General features: G+C 44.9%; 1 protein-coding gene across 1 annotated transcript in view; it reads left to right on the top strand.

Moving 5' to 3' along the window:
* The window catches only part of BMP6 (bone morphogenetic protein 6), a 91,998-nt gene that overhangs the window by 66,246 nt on the left and 1,667 nt on the right, over positions 1–24,085 (top strand). The window contains exons 2-6 of the mRNA XM_074872247.1: positions 56–248; positions 12,626–12,774; positions 13,989–14,186; positions 21,571–21,647; positions 23,895–24,005. Of these exons, the coding sequence (XP_074728348.1) occupies positions 56–248; positions 12,626–12,774; positions 13,989–14,186; positions 21,571–21,647; positions 23,895–24,005 (728 nt within the window). The remainder of the gene's footprint in view (positions 1–55; positions 249–12,625; positions 12,775–13,988; positions 14,187–21,570; positions 21,648–23,894; positions 24,006–24,085) is intronic.

The raw sequence follows: 24,085 nt of genomic DNA, 5'->3' as shown, positions 1-24,085 counted from the left end.
GTTAAATTTTAGTCATGGTTCCTTTTTTTCTTTTCTTTCCTTTTCCCATCTGCAGTTGAGTATGACAAGGAGTTCACGCCTCACCAGCGGCACCACAAGGAGTTCAAATTTAATTTGTCTCAGATTCCTGAGGGCGAGGCCGTCACAGCCGCCGAGTTTCGGATCTACAAGGACTGCGTTGTGGGGAGCTTTAAAAACCAAACCTTCCTTATCAGCATCTACCAAGTGCTGCAGGAACATCAACACAGGTACTCGAGAGGGGGCTTGCTCCGTGCCACCAGATGCTGTCCTGGGGAAGGCTGAGCTCGTGCATTCAGGTTTAGAGAACTGCTCAATAAATATTGGTTTTATTCACATTAATGGGGTTATGTTATTGCATGGTCCTTTCCTTGTGGGAAATGGGTACAGTAGAGCGCAAAATGGACCTCAGTCGGAGAAAGTCCACAGCATTGTAGCCGAGGGTGTCACATAGCTTCAACCTTTGTGTTGTCTCTAAATAGAGCAGGAATCTGATGCGAGGCAGTAGATTTTTAAACCGAAGTTATTATGCTGGCATTGCTCTTGTATACTGAAATATGCGTATCCCCTTTCAACTTAATAACTACCAGCATAAAAAGCATAGCCTGTTTGAAAAATACTGGTAATTAGTGCAGACTTGACCTGCTCTCAGCTGGACTTAAAGTAAATAAAGCAGAAGAAAATTCAGCATGCTGAACACAGGTACAAAATCACTCCTGGGCTTTCAGAGGCAATGAGAGAGGCAGAAGAGAGGGGCAGGGTAGAAACTGTGACACAAAAATCCAAACAAGTGTAAATGGAGTGATTAATTTTAAAAGGGTAGTGTTTCAGATGGGGGAATCACGTAAGGCTAAAAGATGGAAATACATGGTCAATTAAATGTCAGAGTAATGCTGTGGTACAAATGTGTTTCATTACTTCTGCTGAAATGTGTCAAGACTGTAACTGTTCCTCTGCTGCAGGCAGAGAAAAAGAAATCAGAAATGTCAGTGTTGAAAAAAAGCTCCATTTCTTTTCTCTGTGAAGGTTTCCTGGGTGTTTCCTTTCTGGTCCTTCTTTCGCCAGCCTTTCTGTTGATACCATTTGGGTGGACATGCCTGTGATGATTTGCTGTTGTGAGGGCAACGTCAGATAGCTAGTAGTTGTTCTGTGGGGAGTGTGGCCTCTAGGGAAACGGACAGAAGTACTTGGGTATATAGGTGACGGGGAAGAAGTTGTTAGTTTTAGATCAGTGTTCCCTTTGTGCTTTGAATTGTGGGTTTCTGGAGTACCTCCTGGGGTAATGTGCTTGCTGGTTAGGATGTTACATCAGTGCTCACTTGAAGAGCTGATGGAAGTCCAGACGGTCATGCAGATCTCATACATGTTAGCTGTATTGTTCATTTAGAGCCACACTGAATGAAAAATGGTGAGTGTTGGTCTGTTTTAGATTTCACAAGTAGAGATCCCACCTCTTGGGCTGGAGGAAGACCTCTGCCAAGTATCTATGGAAACGATTGATACGCTGCTCTGTAACAGTCACCAAAGCAGGGCACAGAGTAGAACTGTCAACTTCTATGTGTATATTACATTTTTTCAGAGTAAACTGAGTAAGCAAGTAAAGCATTGTGGGAAAGAGAATAAAGTACAGGATATGGCCCCTAATGTACCCTGTTCCTAACCAGTTTGCAAACTCTTTGTTCTGAAAGTGGCTGTGTGCAGCAATGATGCTGGCACTTTGTATCTTTGTTTCAAATACCATGCCAAAATCAGATTGTGCTGTGGAGCTGTGACACGTGTCCTCTGGCACAGGGCATGTTGGCATCTGCACGTGCTGAGCATCTCTGGGTGCTAGAGACCTCCCTACAGACAGAGCAGGGACAGCAGCTCGGATGGGGATCACCAGGGTGGTCTCTTTCCAGAGCTGGCGAGTATTTCGGGTCTTTCTGTTCTCTTCCATCATGTTCCTCCTGCCGCTGCTGGCGGCCGTGCTGAGAGGATCCCGCCGTTGGGACTGGGAATCATAAAAAGGCTTCCTCTAGGTCCAGACTGCCAGCAATTCGCCGTCCCTCCTGACATGGGCTAGGCGTGAACCGCTGACCCAGGGATGAGTGTCTGTAGTTCATTACTAACCTCTGACTCATCCAGTCCCTCAAAGCTCCCTTTTTGTTTCTTTTTCTTCTTTATTTATTTATTTTTACTGGTGGGAAGGAGGGAGATGTTTGGCTAAAGAAACTTGTGCTTCAGATGAGTCTGCAGGACTTGTCACATCTGTGCAGAGGTGGCCAAGATGTGGCTCACAGATTCTTGCAGCTGTAAAAGGGATGTGCCCTTTTCCACCCTTTTTCCTGTCAGCTTGAAGGACTCTTTCATCTACATGTAAAATATAAAAGCACATGTGAAAACATGTGTGCTTGTGTATAAATATGTGCATATGTACATATTCTCTGTATGTATTTGTATATAAAAGTGTATATATATTGTCATCTATAGTAATTGTCCTCTATATATTAAAAGTATGCAGATGTTGAAAGTTAAAATAAGATACTAGAAGCTGCTTACCGCTTGTCAGTGTTACCTTCAGTTGAGGATCTGACTCAGGCTACTGCTGCTACAGATTCAAACATGCAGCCACCTTGGTGACCTGGGTGGACTTTGGTCTGTAAACATTCTTGAAAACAAACACTGAAACGTAGTATTTAGCTGTTCACTAATGTCTCTGCATGGAAGGGAAAAATGCCTCAGATTCTTCTGGTATGCCTTAAGGAGCTGTATTCATTGAGTGGCTTTGGTTTTTGATCAGCAATATGCTTACTTGCTTTTATTGGGGGGTGGGGGGGGGGAATCCAAAGTGCTTTTATCTCCCCCTTTTGTCTCAGTGGATTAATTTGGTATATAATGTTTTCTTTCCCTGTTGAGAACACTGGAAGGTTAAATTACAAGAAAAAAAGCACTATTTTTTGAAGGAACTTGCTAAATATTTCTAAGGCTTCTGTTGCATTTTAGCAGACATCTTATGAGCCAGAAAATAACAGCTGCCTTTGACTTAAAAAAAAACAAACTAAAAAAAGTTGTGTCACACTTCCTTTGGACTAATGGTTTGAATAACAGCCTGATATTTCCTGACGTTTTATGACATTTTATTACATAAGGAAGAGTCTGTACAGGTCTTGAAGTCTAGCGGGTGAACTAGCAGGTGAAACAGGAGTTGACATAGTACCTTTTTTCATGTTGTTCTGCTGACAAACATTCCTTCTGGTCAGAAAAATTCATCTCTGAAGGCCACAGAAGGTGCTTCTGCAGTCAACATTGGCAATTTCCAGAGAAAGTTCAAAGACACCATGTTAATCTTGGCTTTTATGAGGTTAACAGTTGTCTGAGGCGATTATTGGTAGCTAATAAAATACTTTCAGGCTCAAGCAATTCTTAACAGGGCAGCTGGCATGTATGGATTTAAACCAGCAGTCTGCAAGAGAAAGGCAGCATGCACCTCTGAGGGAAAAAATGTATAGAAAAAGAAACCTGCCTGCTTCTCTCAAAGAGATGAGTTTGGGAGGGCAGGAGACAAGAGAAAGCTTCCATAAACGCAGATCTTCACCAAAGCTCAGAGTTTGAAAGTATCTCTTGGCTCCAGTTAAGTGTAATGAAGTGGCTTAATTCAGTATTGAGCAAAATAAAAAGAAAGCTCATCTGGACAGTAACAGCATGAACGTGTGACTCCCAGCCCAGATGTGCGCACTGCTGCATGGAATCGCAAGGCACTGCTGGCTGTTCCCTGATGGCTAAAAACAAAACCAAGCCTGAGGCTTAAATTTCTACTGGTTACTGAATTATCAAACTGATTGTTGCCACCATAGACAAAGCTAAAAGCAAGGATTATATGGGCCCTTTCAAGACTGTCTCCTAGATAGGGGTGTATGCGATAGACTGCGAACGATCAGAGATCAATGCCACTGAAATAGCATAAAACCTTTGGGGAGAAATTTAACCCTCTCCTTCTTCAAAGCCATCAGAAATATGAAAATGATACTCGTGGACACTCCAGGCAGTGAAATGCACGTTGAGGACAGTGTGGGCTAAGTACATTCTCTCTTAAAAAAGAAAACATTTTTAATACTGACTCACTTGTGTCAGTAATATTTTCATCTCCCCATTCCTTCCACCCTTTCGTAAGGTAAAAAAATAGTGCCTAGAAACTAGGCTTTTGTTTTCTAACGAAACTGCAGTTAACGGTCACATTTTGTCATAACACAAACTGCTGGTGTTGTCAGTGGGATACTGCGGATTGATTAATGAAATTCTCAGGATGGGTCAAGCTTGTGGCCAGCCGCAGCGGTACGCGTTTTGGATTGTGTGAAGAAGAGGCTTCACCAAACAGGGCTGAGGTGACGTCTGGTTTGCTCTGAGGGGGATGACTCTGGGTTTTGAAACAGGCTGTGGGCTGTAGGGGCTGACGGTGGGAGAGGGAATGGGGGATGTGTCTGCCGGATGCTGCTGCCCTTCAGCTTTTGACCCCCCACAAAGTTTAAGAGACTGTGCTGTTTGGAGGCTAGGGTGGGATTTTTTTATTTTTTTTATTTTTTTCCTTTGGTATGTGCAGAAAGTGGGGAGATTTGCCAAAGCACCAGTTTAGGAAGGCAAGTGGTGTCAGCTTCCATGTACTTGTCCCACCTTGGCCGTTGAGGGGGCATTTAGTTTCAGCAGGCAGGAGCTGCACAACCTCAACTCTCCTCCCTTCAGTGGACGTGGGCTTGTTTCTAAGGTGTGGTGCTGATTTTGTGGAAGGACCAGCAGTCCTCTGTGACTTCTGAAACTTCTTGGGAGTGGATTGCCACATAAGTGAGACCTTCGCAAAGGAAGGGAAGAAATGAGTTTGTCCCTGGAAACAGCTCATTAATTTCTTTTTCTTTCTCGAAACTTCCTTGCTGTCACCCAGAGAGGTGTCAGGTCAGGACTAGGTAAGGCAGTTTATGGTTGATCAAAGATGTTAGTCCTTGGTTTGGATCATCAGTATGTTTTCAAGTGTAAATATCCTGCTAATGCAGACCTCAAAACACTCCTACACTGTCCAAACAACTGATCTATGAAAAACAGTGGCCTGTGTTAGTGATCAAAGGAAGATATGGTACCTTAATGGTCAAAGTTTATTAAACAGTTTCGTTTGCACCCAGAATGAAATATGAGGACTTGATGTGCAGAAAGATTCCTCCTACATGATAAGACACGTGTGGACATAGGTATGCCCTGCAGAGCGACTGCCTGGGGAGTATGTTCTTCTACTGAACACAATTCCTTAAGGGTTAAGGCACTCGTTGGTTTTTAGCTGCCAGTTATAGTGGTAATAAAGTCTTCCTCTTTGCAACAGGATATTTATACAAATGCGATCCGAGCTTCTAATCTAAAGGGCAAATTGATTTGCCGGCAGTGTTTATAGCTTAGAAAATAAATAACCGTCCTCAACTGGGTTTTGAAATGGGTTGTGTAATACAAATGACAAAGCTAGCATCAATCTGTTTCAAGTTGGGGGCAGATTTGTATATAGTGTGCATATATTTGTATATGATAGAGCTGTTTCCATGATGCTATAGAGAAGCCTCTGTCCGCATTTCAGTTCAACTCCCGCTGCGGGTATGTGATTTGTTGTGGTTTAGGGTGGCTGGTTTTTAGTAGTTTAAAAGTCAAAGTTACTCTGGATGAAACTTAGTAGTTCCATAACCAGCTGGCTTTTTCTACCAAAGCTAAAGAATACCATATCACTGTCTTATTTCTTTTCTTAAAGGACAAAGATACTACCCCTTTGCCCTCTCCCCCATCTTCATGCCTCAAACTGCATTTATACTCTGAGATGTGTAGCCATCACTACAGCTAGAATGCTCCTTAGTCTCATTAAATCATAGTCAAGGAAATGAGAAATACATCTCCTATCCCTGTGATTTGGGATGATTTTTTATTTTTTCACTGTTGGTAAAATGTTCATTCCTCAGAGCTGTGAAGGTCAATCCCTGCAAATTAGTGCCCAGTTGCTGGTCTTCTATTTCACCTTGGAAGTAACTTAATTTGTAGGTTGACAACTCTTGATATTTCCTTCCTCATTTATAAGGAGCTCTTATAGGATGTGCATGTCTCTCCTGGTCCTCTGGCCCACAGATAGGCTCAGTTTAACTGTCTTAAAGCAGCTTACTGCTTCTCATAAAATGATAGAGATAGGCTTTGCTTTCCGTGGCAGCTCATTCCAGGTGCTGTCATTGCCCTGCCTGAGGCTCTCTCTACAAGTGAGCACTTACTGATTAAATTTTGTACGGTGCTTTTAAGTCTTTGGAGTAATGGTCATTTAGACATACTAAGTTGTTAAGGTTTTGTACTGCATCTGTTGACAGTACCTCATGCTGTGTGAGCTCCACATACAGTCTGTTCTAGAAGTAATAAACACTTTTAAATTCAAAGTAGCGCTTACATTTACTGCAAGATGGTGGATCTATGAGTTTGGAAAGGCTATGATTTCAAAGTTTTATCTATGTGGAGCTCTGTTCAGCTCTGTAAGACTGAGTCAGTTATGAGTGCAGTTATTAGTCTATCGTTAGTGGATAAGAGCAAATAATCTTTCTAGCTTGCTATACGCAGGATAATTTTTACAGAAGGTTGATGTCAGTGCAAACTAAAGACTCAGATCCTGAGATCTGCAGAAGAGGAGTATTTAGAAAGTGTGTTAATTAAAATGTAAATCCCACACATTTCTGTGCAAAATTCCCTTTTGAGAAACTGCTGCTAGGCAGTCTAGACTATTATGTCAACTTGTCTTTGAAGAAAAGTAAACAAAAAGGTTCAGCTAAGGAAAGTTTTAGAGACTTAGAGTAATTAATGCTTTGGTAAATGGCTGTTGATGCGTAACAATCCTTTAAACACCTGGGTAATTGCGAGCTTTGAAGTTGGGCCAAAAATGTTGTTCCAAGATCTGTAATTAAAATAAGAGACCTTTAACTTGGTCATTTTGAAGGTGAGATTTCTGTTTGTTCTCACTGTCTCCCTGGTAAAACTTCTGCCTGGTTGGGGAAAGAAGGCCAGGGAGGGTGGGAAAGTAAAAAACCTAGTTCAACAGATGCTTCTTTAAATTTAGCTTTTTATAGCTTTGGTGTTTTTCCTGTAGCAAAGTTCCATGTTGTAATGTGTACCCAGAACACAGAAATTACTTTAATGTGAACATTTCACTAAGTATAGTAACTAAGATTAACCACTTGACCTGGTTACTAATTTGACTAAATTCTAATCTAATTAGTGTTCAATTAAAGAGAATTAACACCCAGAGACATTTTGTTGAAAGGTTTACACAGAGGTTTCAGCTAACAAAATATTTATCTTGCAGAGGGAAAAGCACTGAACTTAAATGCAAGCTGTTTCTCCTATAAATGCCCTGAGTACATGGTTGGGATGCCGGCGTTAAGAATAGTAGCTATATTTGATATTTATATCTGACAAATCAGCTCCTTCTCTGAGGACACTGGAGCTGAGTCCTGCCTTCTGAATTACACAAGCCATATTTCTCTGGTAAACTGTACTTTTTCTGTTTATTGCAGCCACTTATGATTGCTCTGTTGACCTTTGCTTCTCAGTCCTCCTTCAGAGTCTTCTGAAGGCCATGGAAACACTTCCATTTATTTCTTGGGACTTGAGACCGTACTTTAGGGCCCTGATCCAGAACACAGAGCTCCTGTTTTGAGGTGGGAATCTCTAACTTGCATCTTCCCATTTGATGTCCTCTCTCGTCTCAGGAAAGTTGTTTCAGCTTGCTGCCTCAGTTTCTCCCATTCACTTGCTTCCCTTTAATAATCTGAAGTTAATGCATATTATGCCTGCAGCAACCTTATTAAGGAAATCATTAACTGAACTCATCCAGATGGTTAAGCACACTGAAAATACAGATGAGACTGTCAGGCACCATAGTGACAATGACACGATAGTAGCTGTATAAAAACCCAGAGGCAGTTTTAGACACAGGGGATGTTAAGAAGCTGCCTCTTTTGGTGATAAAATTTATCTTCTGTACACTGAATTTGAAAGTCCTGCGGTGCAGGTGCCAGAGGTCCTGTGATGTCCTTGACGTGCAGGGTTGTTTGGGCATGAAACCTCTAGACTGGCTCTGCTTTCTTCAGCCTGTACTGAGAGCAGATATTCCTTCCTCTCTGCTCAATGCTACTGGTTCATGCATTTCTTCCAGCCTTTCTTTTTCTAGCTTTTCCCATTCTTCATGCTTCCTTCCTGTTTCCCTCAGGTCCTGTCTTGCCTTTGTTATTCTCAAATGCTGAAGTGTTTGGATATTCTTCCATTAATGTGACCATGTACACGGGTGCATGCTTTCTGTTGAAAGGCCACTGCCCGCCTCACTGCACAGTATCAATGTCATCACTTAATGACTAGAAATTCAATACTCTGATTCATGCGACTTGCTCGGTATATGATCTTTTCTCACCTTCTTGTCCACTCTTCAGGTTTTGCTTTGACTATGGACTTGCAGCTACTTGTGTGTTGCACTCTTCAGTACGTTATCTGACTGTTTCCTGAGCTATTCTTTTTTTTTTGACATGGCTATAAGGCAAAGCTAGTGGCGTTGTTCTCTTCATGCAGATGAGAAGCTGATGCATATAGTGTTGAGGGTCAACTCTCTCCACTAGGTTTAGTTGCCACTTTCAGATGTTTTTTTCCTTTCTCCAGCACCACCCTTTGGCTTGCAAGAATCCCCTGCTCATCTGCTGTGGGAGCTCCAACTTTTGCAACAGGTAGGGCCATAGAGTGTGGACCTGCTAAACAAACACTGATGTCAAAATCAGCCAGCAGTCCAGCATCAGGAGTGGTAATAAGGCTATGGAGCGGCTTTAGCTCTTGTGTTTCCTGTCTGTCTTTTGCAGCCCTAGTGGGAGAGGAATGGCATAAATGTTTTCCACCATCTTCAGAAAGCAGAACTGGGGGAAAGAAAATAAATCCAGTTGTGTCGCTGCATTTCACTGTGAAAACTGGGACAGGACTGGAAGTGTGAGATTCATATCACTGTCATCTGTCACCATGTTTGTTGGCAGCTGTGTTGCTGCAAATGGCAGCAGTAGCAGGTTATATAGCCTTCTGCGAGCCATCGGTGCTGGAAGATGCCGGCAGTTTCCCAGCTACTTCTAGAAGCAGAGGGATGCTGAGTTAGAAATAATGAGCCTGATTCACAGAGGTGTGGTGGCCATGGGTACTTTCTACTCCCTTTTCTTTGCAGATGACTTCTTTTATCCAGGTCTCTTAATCTAGTCCTTGTATGTCCATGTGTCCCCCACAACTGCAGCAACTCCTTCACCCATTGCCATCTAATTAGATATTCTTTTCCTTCCACCTGGGGCCAGCCTGGGAGATCTCACAGTCTCCCTTCCAAGATCAGACATCGTACTGCTTTTTTTCAGGAGTATCAAGGACATGTATTCTCGGCCATGTGGCTGTAGGGAAGAGCAGATTCCCCTCAGGTGATACATGGTGTTTGGTTTACCAACAGGGAAAGGAGGGGAGAATATGTTCCCTGTTTACAAAAAGTCCAAAGGATTTTGTTGCTAACCTCTGAATCTCTGTTGAGCCTGTGTGAGCAGCAATTTTCAAGCACTTACTGCTTGACCAAATTTCAGGTGATTTTCTTAAAGGAGGAAGGACATACAACATTTCTATTCTGAAAAAATAAAGGAGTGGTTAAAGAGTTAAATAGTTGGAATTCTTTTTTATGTGAGTAAATTTTTTTTTTTCCTAACTTTGTCTTTGGAAATAGGTGACTGAACTTTTTTTAAAAACCTTCATGCCAAAACCAAAACCAGTAAGAAATTATATACAATTTTGTGCAGCCTGATGAGATTTGGGTGACAAACATTAATTGAAAACAGGCTTTAGCAGAAAGTAATTGGATGTGTTACCTGCTAGCATTACTACTATGACCTACAATACCTGTGGGGTTAGCCTTCAGTGTTGGCTTCATCTGGTCGAACAATGCAGAAGTCAGTTGAATAGCAGAGCTGATTGAAAACCAGTCCTGTATGAAAATTTTTGCAAAGAGTTAACTGGTTTGGAAATCCCAGTTGTTCATTTTCTACATTTTACAAAGGAGTTGAAATCTTTCCACAGTGAGTGTGACATACTGGGATAAGGTGGAGCATTCTCATTTGGTAGAATTGTACCTCGGTCAGGCAGTTTGCTCGTTACATTTGTGAAGGACACTAAGATGGGGAAGACCCACTGGAAGGCAAGTCTGTATTTTAAGTAATAATGTTGGAGGTTCAATCTGGGGGAAGAAGGTATGATTTGGTAGAAAGAAGAATTGCATTTGAACATGAAAAATCAATGGTGTAAATACACCCTAGGAAGTGACTGCGTCCTTTGCAATTCAGCAGCACGAATCTAAGGATTATAGTGGATCACAAGGTGACGATGAGTTAACTCGAGTTTTATGAAGAAGCCAAAATCATATTCTGAGATATATGAGTAGAGGCATAGTTTATGAGATGCATCAAGATTATCCTTCCATGTACTCAGCATCAGTGAGATCTTGATGTAAATTTGGTCTATAAAGAGCAATGAGAATAGTCAGTGTCTATTAAACATGGCTTGCAAGGAAAGACTGAAGATGATGTTTTCATAAGAAGGGGAAATTGTGGCATTTGTTAGATATTATGGAGGAAAAAAAAAAAAAAAAGTGCTTCAAGTGAAACCCATTCAATTTACTGGAAAGATGGTGGAGTTCCTGAGGCTGGAAATCTATAAGATCAGGCTAGGCTAACATCTCTCAGGAGCGACGTGGGTGTAGATGATCCTGCCTGGAGTTCAGGGGAATGGGCTAGAAGATGCCATGTGATCCTTTCAGGCTTTACAGCTCTCTGATGTGCAAGTGTCTTCCCAAAGTATAAGGCAATGGGAATATAGACTCTGAGCCTCCTCTTCATGTTTTTGCAGACCCTACTAATCCCATGTAGTTGAGTGTTCATGAGAGTTTGCTCTTACAGAGTTCCCAGTGACTCTGCAGTCAGACGTGTTTGGTTTGGGGGGACATAACAGCAAAGTTACTCTAGTCTGGAGGCTCCAGTGGGACATTGTCTGGAGTGGGTGAGTGCCGGTGAAAGTATGGCACTTAGAGGAGGGGGAGGTGGGACAGGAGATCAAAAAGCAATTGGTGTGAGGGGGAAGGTCAGGACTAGGAAAACCCCTTTTCAGATATCATCCATTTCAGTCATTGGAGAGGACCAATGTGTAAGTCGTACTCAGAGGTTGGAATGATCTAGCAGTTCATTCCTCTCTTAAACCTGAAGAGGGGAAGAGTGGTCTCAGCTGCAGCTGCTGTTTGCAGTCTCCTTTAAGCAACACTTTGGTTTATATACTCTTCCTGGGAAAGCCCAAATCTTTCAACCTCAAGGTTTCCAAAACATGTAGCAGCTGGCTAGCCCCAGCCACTCACTGCTGTTGGAGGTGAAGGTCAGAGTTGTTCCTGAATCCTCTTCCCATTGGAGGAGCAGTGGCAAAGACTCCTGTGGGAAAGGCTGCTGAGTCAACCACAGAGTGTGCGGCTACCAGCAAGGCGGAGGAAAGCCTCCACTCTGTAAAAAATAGCTGCACTAGGAGCCCTAATATACTTAAGTGCTTATTTTTCCATGTGTGATCTCATGCAAACCAAGCTGCTGGGCAGTATGACATAGCAGTTGGCCAAAAATAAAATGTAACTCAATCAAAATGTTTTTTTCTGAAGTTAACCTTTGATGGGTGGAAGGGACAGGTACCCTGTTTTCTCATTTCCATTGAGTTATTGTTAGAAAAAGAAATCCAGGAGGAGAATACAGATGAAGATGGGATTGACACCTGGTATCCATTTTGTGATGATGGCCACAGCTTAAGGATAGGAATTGTAGGTCTCTTGCACAGGAAAGTTATGCCTATAATACAGTGAGAAAATGTACATGGAATTTCTCTGTGTGCTTCCCCAGCTGATTGCAGTGAACTGAGTTTCGGTGGGCATTTGATGCTGCAAAAAAGGTATAGACTTGATAGCATTTGAAGCTGAAGCCATGAAGCAGACCCAGTACCAAGCGCCTTGGAACAAGGTGCTCTAATCCCTGGTGATAAGCCTCAGAAAATGTCTTTAGAGGTCTTTAGAGGTTCATTTTCCTTCCCTGTTTGATGCTTGTCCTGTTAGTTGATCTTTATTTTTTGTTTTGGTCAATTGTGGTAAGTTTGTGTTGTGGAAGGTGGGCTGAAACCATGAAACCCCTTTGACAGAAGCCATTGAATGCCTGGAAGTGCCTGTAGTTTGATCACTGTCCTGCCAGGGCTAGCATTACACTCTTCAGGAAGATGATCTCCCTTGCCGGTGGAGAAATGGACAGACCTGAGAAGTAGGATTGCTTTTCTCCAGCATAGAAGATGGTGAAAAAACCTTTGTAATCCTGAATTTTGCATACAGAAGCATGTGCATCTCATGGCAAAACTCTGGATACAAACAGGCAGATTTTGGGTGTTGTGGTTAGCTGCTAACATCACTTTTAACAATTTCAGGTTTTGTTTCTGTAACAGTAAAAGCCAGGGGAGAAAATCCCAGATATCACAGCCTTGTCATTCCGCTTCTCCTTTGCAGGGCCTCTGACCTGTTTCTGCTGGACACGCGGGCAGTGTGGGCCTCGGAGGAGGGCTGGCTGGAGTTTGATGTCACTGCCACCAGTAACATGTGGGTGATGAACCCTCAGCACAACATGGGACTGCAGCTGAGCGTGGTGACCCAGGATGGTAGGTTACGGGCCAGGTAATACAAGTCACCTCACAAGTCTCTTGCATACTGTCTAGAATTGATGCTAACAGAGTCCAGATGTGATGTGGGGGGTGAGCAACCTGCCTTTGTAGGAAGCTGTAGCCAACAGCATGAGCAAGGTGTCTGAGGGCACAGATTGAGGGCTGTCAGTTCTCGGCTGTACCATGATGGACATGTCTTTCCCCATGAGTGAGGTCAGGTGTACCTGAACAGTACCAAGATGAGCTGGTGGAGGCAGGCTGGGGTAGGGCCCCAGTTCCTTGGTTGGAGATGGAAGAGGGCACGGAGCTGGGATCCCAGGTGGGGGGAGGTTTAGGGGTGAGAGGAAGAGAAGAGGGCAGGTGTATGGGTATGCACCTCCCCATGTAGGCTTACAGCAGCCCTCCTGGCTGATGCAGCTGCCATTGCTGCTCGGATCTCATCAAACCTGAGGTGGGAGCCCTGCGCTGGAGAAGTGATGTGGTTGCTGTGTGGGGCTGGTCCCTCTGAGGGCAGCTGTGGTGATAGCATTTCACAGCCCACAGAAACTTTGAAAGGGGGAAAAGGAGAGAAGAGACTACAAAAGAACATGAAATTAAGTGCTGGAAGATAAGCGGTAGGGAAGGAGAGGATCTAGATGAGCAGAAGGTGACTAAAAGATGACAGTGATACCTGTCCTCTATAGGAACCAGTCTCCAACCTTATGTTTTCTTCATGCTGGGGTTTGGTACACCTGTGGGGCCAAGTGAGACCAGAGGGGCAGTCCACTGTTCTCCCTGAGGAAATGTTAGTGCCAGCCTCCAGCTCCCGAGATGGGCTGAGAGCTTGTCCCTGTGCTCCTGACAAAAGTACCCAATCTCTTTGCCCTCTGCTTTCCCTCGAGGTCTCCTAATCCCATCTCTGCTTCTTGTGTTTCACGGGCAGCAGAACTGATTTTGTGACACATCTGGGCTTTGTGTTTTATATATCTATCTGTATCTTCAATGCCTAAACTGGAGTAGAGATGCCATAGGGGTACCAAAGAGTCCAGGATGGATGGGGTACTGTTGTAAAAATGTCCATAAGTCATTGTGGCAGGAGGGGAATGTTTAGTGATTAAAGAAGAGTGTGAGCAAGAAGAAAGGAAACACTGCTTATGGGGCTGCCACAATGCTAGAAGGAGCACTCCAACTGCACCATTTCTCTAACACTCACTTTTCTCTTTGGTTTGAAGGTTTCAGTGTAAATCCTAGAGAGGCAGGCCTTATAGGCCGAGATGGCCCTTACGACAAACAGCCTTTCATGGTGGCCTTCTTCAAAGTGAGTGAAGTTCATGTACGGACCACTAGGTCAGCAACGAGCAGGCGCAGGCAACAGAGTCGAAACCGCTCGACCCAGGCACAGGATGTTTCAAGGGTGTCTAGTGTCACAGGTAATCATGCAACACAAGCTGGGATGACTTCTTGTAATATTTTTATTTGGTTTGGAGTGAAGAAGCAAGAAGGTGGTTGTGAGGTGGGATGCTCTTCCTTGGGGGGACAGGCTACATCTGCAAGGGGATGGAAGAGGGGGTCTCACATAATGAGACTTACAGGAGTCCTCTTGAATCCAGCGTGGAGTCCAGACCCCCATGTGAAGTCACAGCCATTGAATTCAGGGGGGTGAGGTGTTCTAATCCTGACTCCTGTGCTTGTAGGTTGCTTGCCACGCAGTATTTGCCTAGAATTATGCCATGTGAAATACAATATTTAAAAGATTCCATCCCTGTGTACGCTGAGATTTATGGTATTGCACATATGCATTTCCAGCAGAGTCCTCTTTCAGTTTTCTTTGGAAAAACTCTGGTAGAACAGCACAAGATCTTTTTTTTTTCCCTTATGAGAACAACAGTGTATATACACGGTGAAGTGCATTTCCTGGCAGGCAGAGAGGCTTGCTGTTTGCTGTGGAAGGGTTGCATGTTGCAGGTGTTGTACAGCAGCCTTGTGAGTGCTGTTAAGGGCTGGTGGGACAATAGGATAACTTACATTTTGACAAAAATTGAGAGTGTCCTGTCTTCTAAATCTTGTCTGTTTTCCAGGCACTCTGCCCTGCGTCACAGTGCTACAAGTCCTTCATTCATTTAGTACCTTCCTCTCAAACATTTCAGCCCATTCCAAGTTACTAGATTAATTTGCTTATGCTGCCCCCTTCATTTCCAATAGGATCCTTGCTTTTCCCATGTCCAGAAATGACTATACCCCAAGGAAGAGAGGCAGCTGTATTTTTTTAGTCTATGTCCAGACACAGCACAGGGAGATGAGCCAGCATTGTTGAAACTTAGCCATGTGAATCTGTAGGCTGTCCCCTGCTCTTGCATGCTTGGGTTGTGGGTGAACTGTCCTGCACTTGAGGTGGCCCCATGCTGGCCATGGCACTGAGAGCCTGCAGGGAGCCTGAGCCAGGTTGGGAGCCCCTCCAGGGCTGGCACCCAGCCTTTGGGCATGGACGTGTGCCAATGCAGCCCTAGTGCTCCAGCCTAGTGTGGCGATGGACTTGCCCTTTGGGCAAGTGGGTGCCAGCAGCAGTTGGGCACTAATGGCTGTTGCCTGTCCTCATGGTGCACGCTGCAGCGTGGCTGTGGGTTCCCGGACTGTGCTGTGCAAGTGTGGGACTTGGTTTGGTGTGAATCAGGATAGGTTCCAACTTTCTCTCCCCAGGTCTACAAGCTTTGCAGTGCTAAAAACAAGTTTTTGCTACTATTAAATCAGGCGATGTGACTCAAAGCTCCAGAGGGAGCAGGTATATTGGGCAAAAAGGGCCATTTTTACATTGCTGCTTTCTTGACTGCACCACACATCAGGTTGTAAAATTATAAAATGACAAAAAGCTCAAAAATAGCTTGTCATTCTGTGGTCTCAATGGCTTTTTTGAGCTCTTCTAGCTCAAAGCCAGCTTTAATTTAAAACCTGGAATTTGGCAGTTTAGTAGTCAACAAGGTATAGTTGAGCCTTTGTGGATTTAAGGCAGGCGAAAGGAGGGGAATTTAAAGTTAAGATGTATGTTTGGTTGGTTTCTGTGTTTAGAAATGAGAGACTACATCAGCTTATTTTCCTAAGTGTGACACTCTTAGACTCTGTTCTCTTTAACCGCTTAAGAAGTGGTTGATTTAATAGCCCAAGAGGCACCAATGACTGATACACATTTTTAGCGTTAAAGAGATCACAGGGATTTCTTCCTTTTTAGTTGTGTGGGTTCCTGCATCCATGCTCCGATGATGCGTGGCAGGGCTGGGGAAGTGTTCGCCCCAGGATGAAGCAGGAGGCGAGCCTGGGGGTTAGCCTGAAGGCTGCCTTGCTCTCTCAAGGGTGCCCTGATGCATCTGGACCCAAAGCAGGTGCAGAACTGGGATGCTGCGATCCTCCCTGTGCATCTCCCTGCCTGTGCATCTTCCTCTCTCACTGTGTCTTACGTCTTGTCAGATTTTTGGTCTGTGCTCTTCCCCAAACCAGGATTGCCACTATCAGGGCTTGAGGGCAGTTCCTCTCCTGGAGAGCAAGGCAGCTGGCTGGCGTTGATGTTTTTTTGGAGATTGAACCTTCCTTCCTCTATATTAGTGAATACACACGGTTTTCTTTCTTCAGTTCAAAAATGAACCCCTTTCCCAAAAGATGCTCTGAGTTGGGTTGGGGCAGTATGTTTTAAAAAGCCCCATTTGCTATCTAAATATGGAAAGCATTTCAAGTTCTGCAGTTTGGAGCACGTGAAGTGTGCTGCTGGGCTGGTACTGGATCTGGTGAGCGGGGGCGGGTTACGTGAAGGCATGCTGCTACGTGTGGGATTGGGACCCTGCTGTGCTCCCTTTGATGTGCAGTTGTCCTGCAGTCAGTACCAAGTGCTCAGATGCTAAGGTTATGGCTATGGCATAAGAATCTCAATGGTCTGTATTTTTTTGCCAAGAATGCTCATTTCCCTGTATTATAAACATGTAATTATGACTGGCTTATATAAAGCAGAACTGAGTAACCCCCATGGTTATAAACGGCTTTGACACAGAGTCCTGCGTCATTGCATTCCTGGAGCCAAGCTCAGTTCTTCTGCAGAAGGAGGATGAACAGGAAGAAAAGGAAGTATTTTCGTCTGTTGAGACAGAATATCATATGCCAGCTCTGCCCAGGACATGGAGGAACAAGGTGGGTGGGAGGAGCGTGCAGGTGTTTCTTTGCTGTTGTCTGCAAGGTCTGGAGGCCCTAGCTCAGCCATGTCTTGTGGTGGGTTTAGCTCATACTCTCAGACTCCAGGCTGACTCTCTAGTTAACCTGAAGAGATGAGGACTCTCTTCAGTGTAACAGATGGTGACCCTCAAGCCTAAGGACTTTTCTGCCATACAGCCAGCTCCTCTGTGACTTACGGTTTCTGTATGGGGCTGTCTTCTTGCCCAGCGGCGATAACTGTCCTCTTCTGAGAGTCAGCCTTCAGGCACATCCCTTCCCATCAGCCCCTCCTTATGGACAGAGTTGCATTTAAATGTCTGACTTCAGACTGCACTTGCTGCTCTGAGTGGAACCTCATGCAACACCCCTTTCCAAGTCCTTCTCTTCAAGCCATCTCTGGGAGTGGTGTGTGGTGCTCCATGAGAAATGGAGGGGCCCTCAAAGCAGCCTCTCCTTCCAGCAGACATGTACGGCACCAGGCAGATTTCCCCACGTGTACAGGAATCAAATACTACAGAGGGCAGCACGCACAAGCACTGAAGACAAATAAGGCCAAATGCTGTCGTGGTGGCAAGGGTCTTGTTAATAAACATCATTATCTCGCAGCCAATCTTCCCCTTAGTAGAGTGATCGGATGCAGACCGGAGTGGTGTGGCTGGCATTTCTGTATGTACCTTCACATGCGGGTCCACATCAGCCCGACATCTTCCCTTCTTCCCACCCAAGCAGATCACTTTCATGTGAAGTGGGCTGTTATTAACTGTGTGATCAGTTTACACCGGCTTTATCCAGACAAATCACCAAAGTCAAACACCAAGAAGAAGGGGCTGGCCTTGGAGACCTCTGTCAAAGCTATTTTGAATCACAGAAGCAATTAATTACCGTGTGGAATTTGGTAAGCTGGCACCTTGGGAGCAGAAAGGGTGTTCTCAGACGGATCGACCTTAGTAAATATTTATATATTCTTTGCCAGCACTTAATGTGGGAGAGGTTATAGGAAATCTAAGGTGGGCGCATAAGTATCTGTAGGAGAAAGATCATTAGGGTCAGGCTATTCTCTCTCCCCTTTCAGCAACACAAACGCCAGTGTCCAGACTTAAGAGAAACATCTGTGCTCGCAGAAAGTCAGACTTGGGTTCTGGTGAAGGCAGAAAACGTTCAGTGCAAACAAGCCACAGAGACAAGCCATCTTAACTGTGCTGTTTTAACTGCACTGCCCTGAAAGTTATTTTTAAGTGCAGAACTAGGGGTTTGGGGTTTTTTAAATCTCTGTTTTAGACAAAATAGTTTGCAGTGTGATTAAATGCAGTGCCTTGTAAATGCCAAGCTAGTGTTTCTGAATTGGTACATTCAGGAGAAAAAAATAGACAATTTTGCTAAACCCACAATGAGCCTATAGGAGCTCCCAAAGCAGCTCCCTAAACTCACAGAGATTTTGAAGGTCTCTGGCAAACAATCTTTGCAAATTGTGTCGTGGCAGCATAAGCTGGCCCCGCGGCGGTTGTTTGCAGCGTCCCCCCACTGCAGGCTGCCTCTTGGCCCTCCTGGCTCCCTGCTGCAGGGCTGGCAGGAAGGGACATGGACCCTGTTGCCTTTTGGCAATTGGATCTTGCACTGTGAACCACCTCAAATGGCAATTTGGGCTAAAACAGCTGAGCATGCTGGACTTGGGTTGCTGATACTGCTTTCCAGGCTTTGGAGAAAATGTGTCGTGGAGCCCAGCTTCAGTAGCTCAGTGAGCTTTAGCTCACTGCCAGAAACCCTTTACTGTATGGATTCCTCTTTTTCAGGTCCATAATTGGATGTATGTCCAATGTACGTGGCTCTAGGGCTTATGCCAAGCCCCAAACCATAGGGAACGGATTGTTATTATGTACTGTTGCATCTTTTTTTGCCAATTCAGAAAGCCACTGCTAAAGGTTCATTAAAGGTTTGTAACATCTCTGAAGTTGGGCTAAAGTAGATTCCATAAAGTAGACATGGTAGACAAACATGTAACAAGAATAGAGGGTTGGGGAGCTTGGGGTGAAGGTTAAACGGAGGAAGAAGCAGATCGTGTGAGAGGGGATGTTTAATATGTTGGCATTTTAAAAAGTGAAGGCCGAGTTTGGGCAAGTGAGGAGATAGAGCTGTCTGCATCTACCTTGGGTGGAGAGTAGCCAGCACTCAATGCAGAGTGTGAATTGGGCGACTCCAACCAGTGAGCTGAGATGCATTTTTAAGGGCCAATTTCAGGCAGTGTGAGAGAGGACATGTTCATAACATGTTCTGCTTCATGTAGCTTGTTAAGCAGCTCTTTTTTTCCCCCTGTGTTTTCTTAAACTTGTGATTGCTCACAGCCTTCCTTCCCACTCCTGTTTTCTCTGCCTCCCTTGCCTTCTCCCCTTTCCTGTCGCTGATTTGGGTAAGTTGTAGCTGGATTTGGAACATATCATCATTCTGCCTACTCAGTTGTGAATAATCAACTCCACTGTAACTCCCTATCAAATACAGATGGTTTTCCCCTAAGCAAACAATGTATTTCCCATTGAAGAACAATGAAGTTGTGTTTTCAGGTACTTAAATGAAAGCCCTTGACCACTAAAAGTATCTTCTGCTCATTTTTTTCCCTCGTTAAGACCAGATCGTTTGGAAACATCTACTGCTAGAAATTTGCTCCTGGGCTGAGCCAGGACTGAAAAGCTTCATCTGAAAAAAACCCACCACACCCTGGTTTCTACTGGGTATGTCTGGGGACGGAGACTCGCCTCCGTCCTTGCTATCGAGTGCTCCTGAAAGAGCGAATGTTTATGCTGCAGCAGGCTGTTAACCAGCTCTGCTCACCTGATTAAATCCGTGATTGAAGTGAAGCTATTGAAAGTCTGAAATGCAATCCTTAAAGTTTAAAACCCAAACTGCTTCTAAAAACAACTCTCTAATCTTTGGTGGTTTGGAGGCTAGGTTTGAGGTGTAGGGGTTTTTTCAGACTGTAGTGTTAACTGTACCCAGCTGTAATGCTGTGCTGCCCTAATGTCAGTTGGATGTGCTTTTAGTATTATAGTTTTTCTTTTGAATAAATATTTGCATTTGTAGTTCCCAAACTTTGAGGGGGGGGGGTGGTGGAGGAAAGAAAAAGAAAGGCTTATTCAGAGCCAAGGAAAAAGTCACTAAAAATATTTTTCTATCCCAGCTGCTGCATTTGGGGAAAGCGACGCTGGGAGGGTGCCCTTTCAAGCCGTGTTAGGGGCGCCAGCGGGGGGCTGGTTAGCTGAAAGGCCCAGGGCAGTGGGAGGCAGACGCATCAGCGTGTGGCATCTGCCTGCTGATGGCCGCAGATGCGTCTTTACTCACAAATGAGGCGTGTGAGAGGAGAGGAGGCCCCTGGGGGTATGGCACCAGAGGAAAACACGGCCTATCTGGGTCCAGCTCTGGGACAAGCGCACATGTGTCACTGCACGGATGGGGACCTGGGCTCCCACGCTGCTCGACCATATTTGTCACCATCTCTCTCTTGTGCTTCCCATCGGGCGTGAAGCGCGGGTTTGGCAGCCATAGCCAGTGGCCAAGCCGCCCCGCTGTGAAGGTGGTTTCTGTGGCTGCCGTGCTGAGGTCCAGCAGCCGCCCAAGGCATGACGAAATCAGCCACCACCCATCAAGGCTGGATTTGTGCAGCCACCCGGGGGTGAAAGGCCCCTCTGTCACGGCTCAGCTCCTCTGCTTGCTGCGGTTCCAGGTGTTCGCGTGCAGAGCCACCTCTCTTTCCAAATATAAGTGGGAAATTCTACTCGCTGTCAAACGTTGCATTTTGTAGAGTCATTGGGAGCAGCTCCTGCGTGGTCAAAACATCCTTGTACGTTGCACCACGGCAAGGGGAAAGCTCTCTGGTCAGGGCTTTGCACCCTGCGCCCCCACTCTTCCGTGCAGTATGGGCACTAAGGGGCAAGTTAACGTTGAGAGTGTGTCAAATCCTGTGTCATCTGCAGATGAGCGGGTTATAGGAAGGAGAAACTTGTTTTTCAGAGCATGGCTTGTAAAGGTCCAAGACTGGAGGTGGTGCATGGAGCCATGCATGATGTCTGGGGCAGGCTGGGGGTAAGGCAGAGGGAGGGACAGGGACATGTCTTTCCTGCCTATGGGACATCTTAACTGTTTAAGGACTTCTGCTAACTGGAACAGGGGCACAAGGTGATGATTAACCTTTCTGAGGTTTTAATTCTCTTGGTAAGTGTGTCCGTTTTGAGCCTGCCACCAAGGGCGGCACACGTCGGAAACCGCAGCCGAGGAAGCGGGGCGAGTTTGAGCACCCAGCAGGGATGCAGCCTGTGTCAGGCTGAAGGAGTAGATTTAAGAAGTCATTTTACTGGAAGTGTTTTACAAGCAGTGCTTGTCAAGTTATTAAAGGCAGCTGAAGGAATTATAACTAAGTCACTGTTACTTGGGTGCCTCCATTCCCATAGGCGTCTTAAAAGCTTCAGCCCTGCTTTGGATGTCCCACAACACTCTTATCCTTTTAGCTGCTAAGGGAGCTCACCGTTTCTCACTGCTGAGCCTGCAGTGAGCACACATCTGGCCAGCTGTGCCCTCCAGGGATGCTCTGCCTGTTTTATTTTCTAAATTCCTGGTTTGTTCTTTTTCTTTTAACAGATTACAACAGCAGTGACTTAAAAACAGCGTGCAGAAAGCATGAGCTTTACGTTAGCTTCCAAGACTTGGGATGGCAGGTGTGTGATGTTTCTCGCTGGGTAAACTAGACATTTTGTTATGAAATGTTATCTAAACAGTGTCACGGTAATTCCACTCGAGGCTGCCATTATGCTTTAAAATGTCCCTTGTGCCTCCTCACTAAAACCAGTCACAGGGAAGGGCAAATAAATATTGATAGTTGTGACATTTGATAAGATCCAGAGGAAGCTTGATACTTTATGAGATTCAAGTATACAGTCATTCTCTGTCACTCATGGGAGTCACAGTACGGGCAAGGGCTCATATCTGTGTACCTCTAACAATAAGAAAAAAATCTGATGTTAAGCAGTGATTTTAACCAAATTAAGTTTTTTCTAGTGATCAGCCTAATTTTAACCTTGGCCATTGTGTTGTAATCCTCCACCCCTGCTCCACAATTAGCACTGGCTGCAGTAGGTGGACAAAGATTGGGTTTAGTTGCAACACCGTGAGGCCAGAGAGTTGTTTAGAGTAAGTTACTTAGCACTAGGCCATAGTGTCATCAAACATCACTTTTCAAAGAATGCCCTCATCTTCTCTTTTTAAAATTTTTTTTTTTATTATTCTTTCATTCAGCACTTTTATGAGGGAGGTCCCACTTCTATCAGCTGATGTTTTCACCAGATTATAATTCAGGATGCCAGGGCTGCCCCCACTGCTTCTGCATTACCCTGCAGATGAAAGTTCTCTCCCAGCTAATGGGACAGCAGCATATTTTGTAGTTTATGTCAACTTCAGCCCTGAAGTTGACTAGCTGTGGCAAGTCCACAACTGTGGCTGCATGCTGACTCTGTTCCCCATTACTTGTTAGTGGCTTTTCTCTTTACTTGTGCACAGACTTTCCACCTCCTCCTTAGCTCACCTGCCCCCCTTCCAGGCAGGAAGCGTGTTCCAGTTGTGAAGTTCACGGTCTCGAAGGCACTGCCTTCACCTTTCTAGTTGCAGGCTTGAGCAAGGTAAGATGCTGCCAAAGGAAGGCCACAGACCAGCAGGGGTCTTTGCAGGAGGTGGAATCCAGATCCTACTTGTTGTAGGGAGATGATGGAGGCAGGGCAGCAGCCCCCTGCAGTTGCTGGGCACTGCTATCTCCCTCAGAACATCCATCAATTTTCTAGCATCCATTTTTTTAGCAGACCACTTCCCTTATTCTTTTACCACATTAAACCACAAATTTAATTACATGGTCTCTACTGGCTTCTGTAGCAGGAGAGTGACTGTCTTATGAAAAGGAGCTTGGTTTACCAGGACCAAATTATGGGTGAGATAGATAGTACAGTAAAATGAAGGGGTGGTTTTGCTATGCCCCAGCATCCTCATGTTAGCAAAACTGCTGTAGCAAAATTCAAGCTAACCCAGGTAGTTGTTGTCATGTGAAGGTGAAATCGTCTAAGAATTACAAGCATGTGAAGTGCACCAGTATGTCCTTCTGCAGGGCAACCTGCAGAGCCTAACAACAAGGCAGGCGAAATCTCTCCTGCTAATTGGTGATGCTTTTAATTTACCTTTGACTCTTTTGTGTTAGCAGCAGAGAAGCTGAATTCTTTTTATTAGCCCTTTGGTGAAGAGTCGCCTTCTTCCACAACAGCATGGCACTCAGATTGCCACCGGGGCCACCTGCTTGCACATGCAGCTGAGGCTGCCTGCCCTGCCCCTCCTTTAGGAGTCTGGCAGAGGTGGAAAAGCCATTCTGCAGCTAGAACTTCCCACAATGGCCTTAGCAGCTTAGTGTCCCTGTGTAACAGTGTAGAAGGTAGAGTGTTTGTGAGGCACCACACCAGCGTTGTATGTTCTTGGTCTGGAGCTCCCTGGTTGAACTGCGCTTGTGTGCACTCACACGCATGCACATACATTATTTTCTCTGGGAGGAGACACCAGCTGAGGCTGTGACAACCTAGGAAAGTTAGTTCAGCCAGAGGGCCTAACCTGCAGGAAACATTGGAACATAAAGGCATCCAAACCACAATCCCCACAAGGCAACCCACCAACAGTTTTAGGAATAAAACTCTTTTAGTTCGTGGCAGTTAGGCTGTGCATAGATGTGCGCCATTCTTTGACATTAAAATCAGTGTGTCCATGGGAAAAAAAAAAAAACAAACCCCAAACTCTAACAGTTTCAGTGAAAACACATTTTCACCCTCAAGAAACAAGTTAGTGGAAAATTTTCAGCTGCTCTTAATTGCATGCAGTTGTCTGTACGAGTTGGCAACTTTTTCATTTGAATCACGTTCTGTTTGTTTCCTAAAAAGGACTGGATAATCGCTCCAAAGGGCTACGCAGCCAACTACTGTGATGGGGAGTGCTCGTTCCCACTCAACGCCCATATGAACGCAACCAATCATGCCATTGTACAGACTCTGGTAAGTCTCCAGAAAGCTGGATGCCAAAGCAATAGGTGAATTTGTAAACGAGTTAGTTACCACTGTCTCAGTTGTGTTTT

The sequence above is a fragment of the Strix uralensis genome, chromosome 1 (assembly GCF_047716275.1).
Source record: "Strix uralensis isolate ZFMK-TIS-50842 chromosome 1, bStrUra1, whole genome shotgun sequence".
Taxonomy (NCBI): domain Eukaryota; kingdom Metazoa; phylum Chordata; class Aves; order Strigiformes; family Strigidae; genus Strix; species Strix uralensis.
This window is presented reverse-complemented; position numbering and strand designations above follow the sequence as displayed.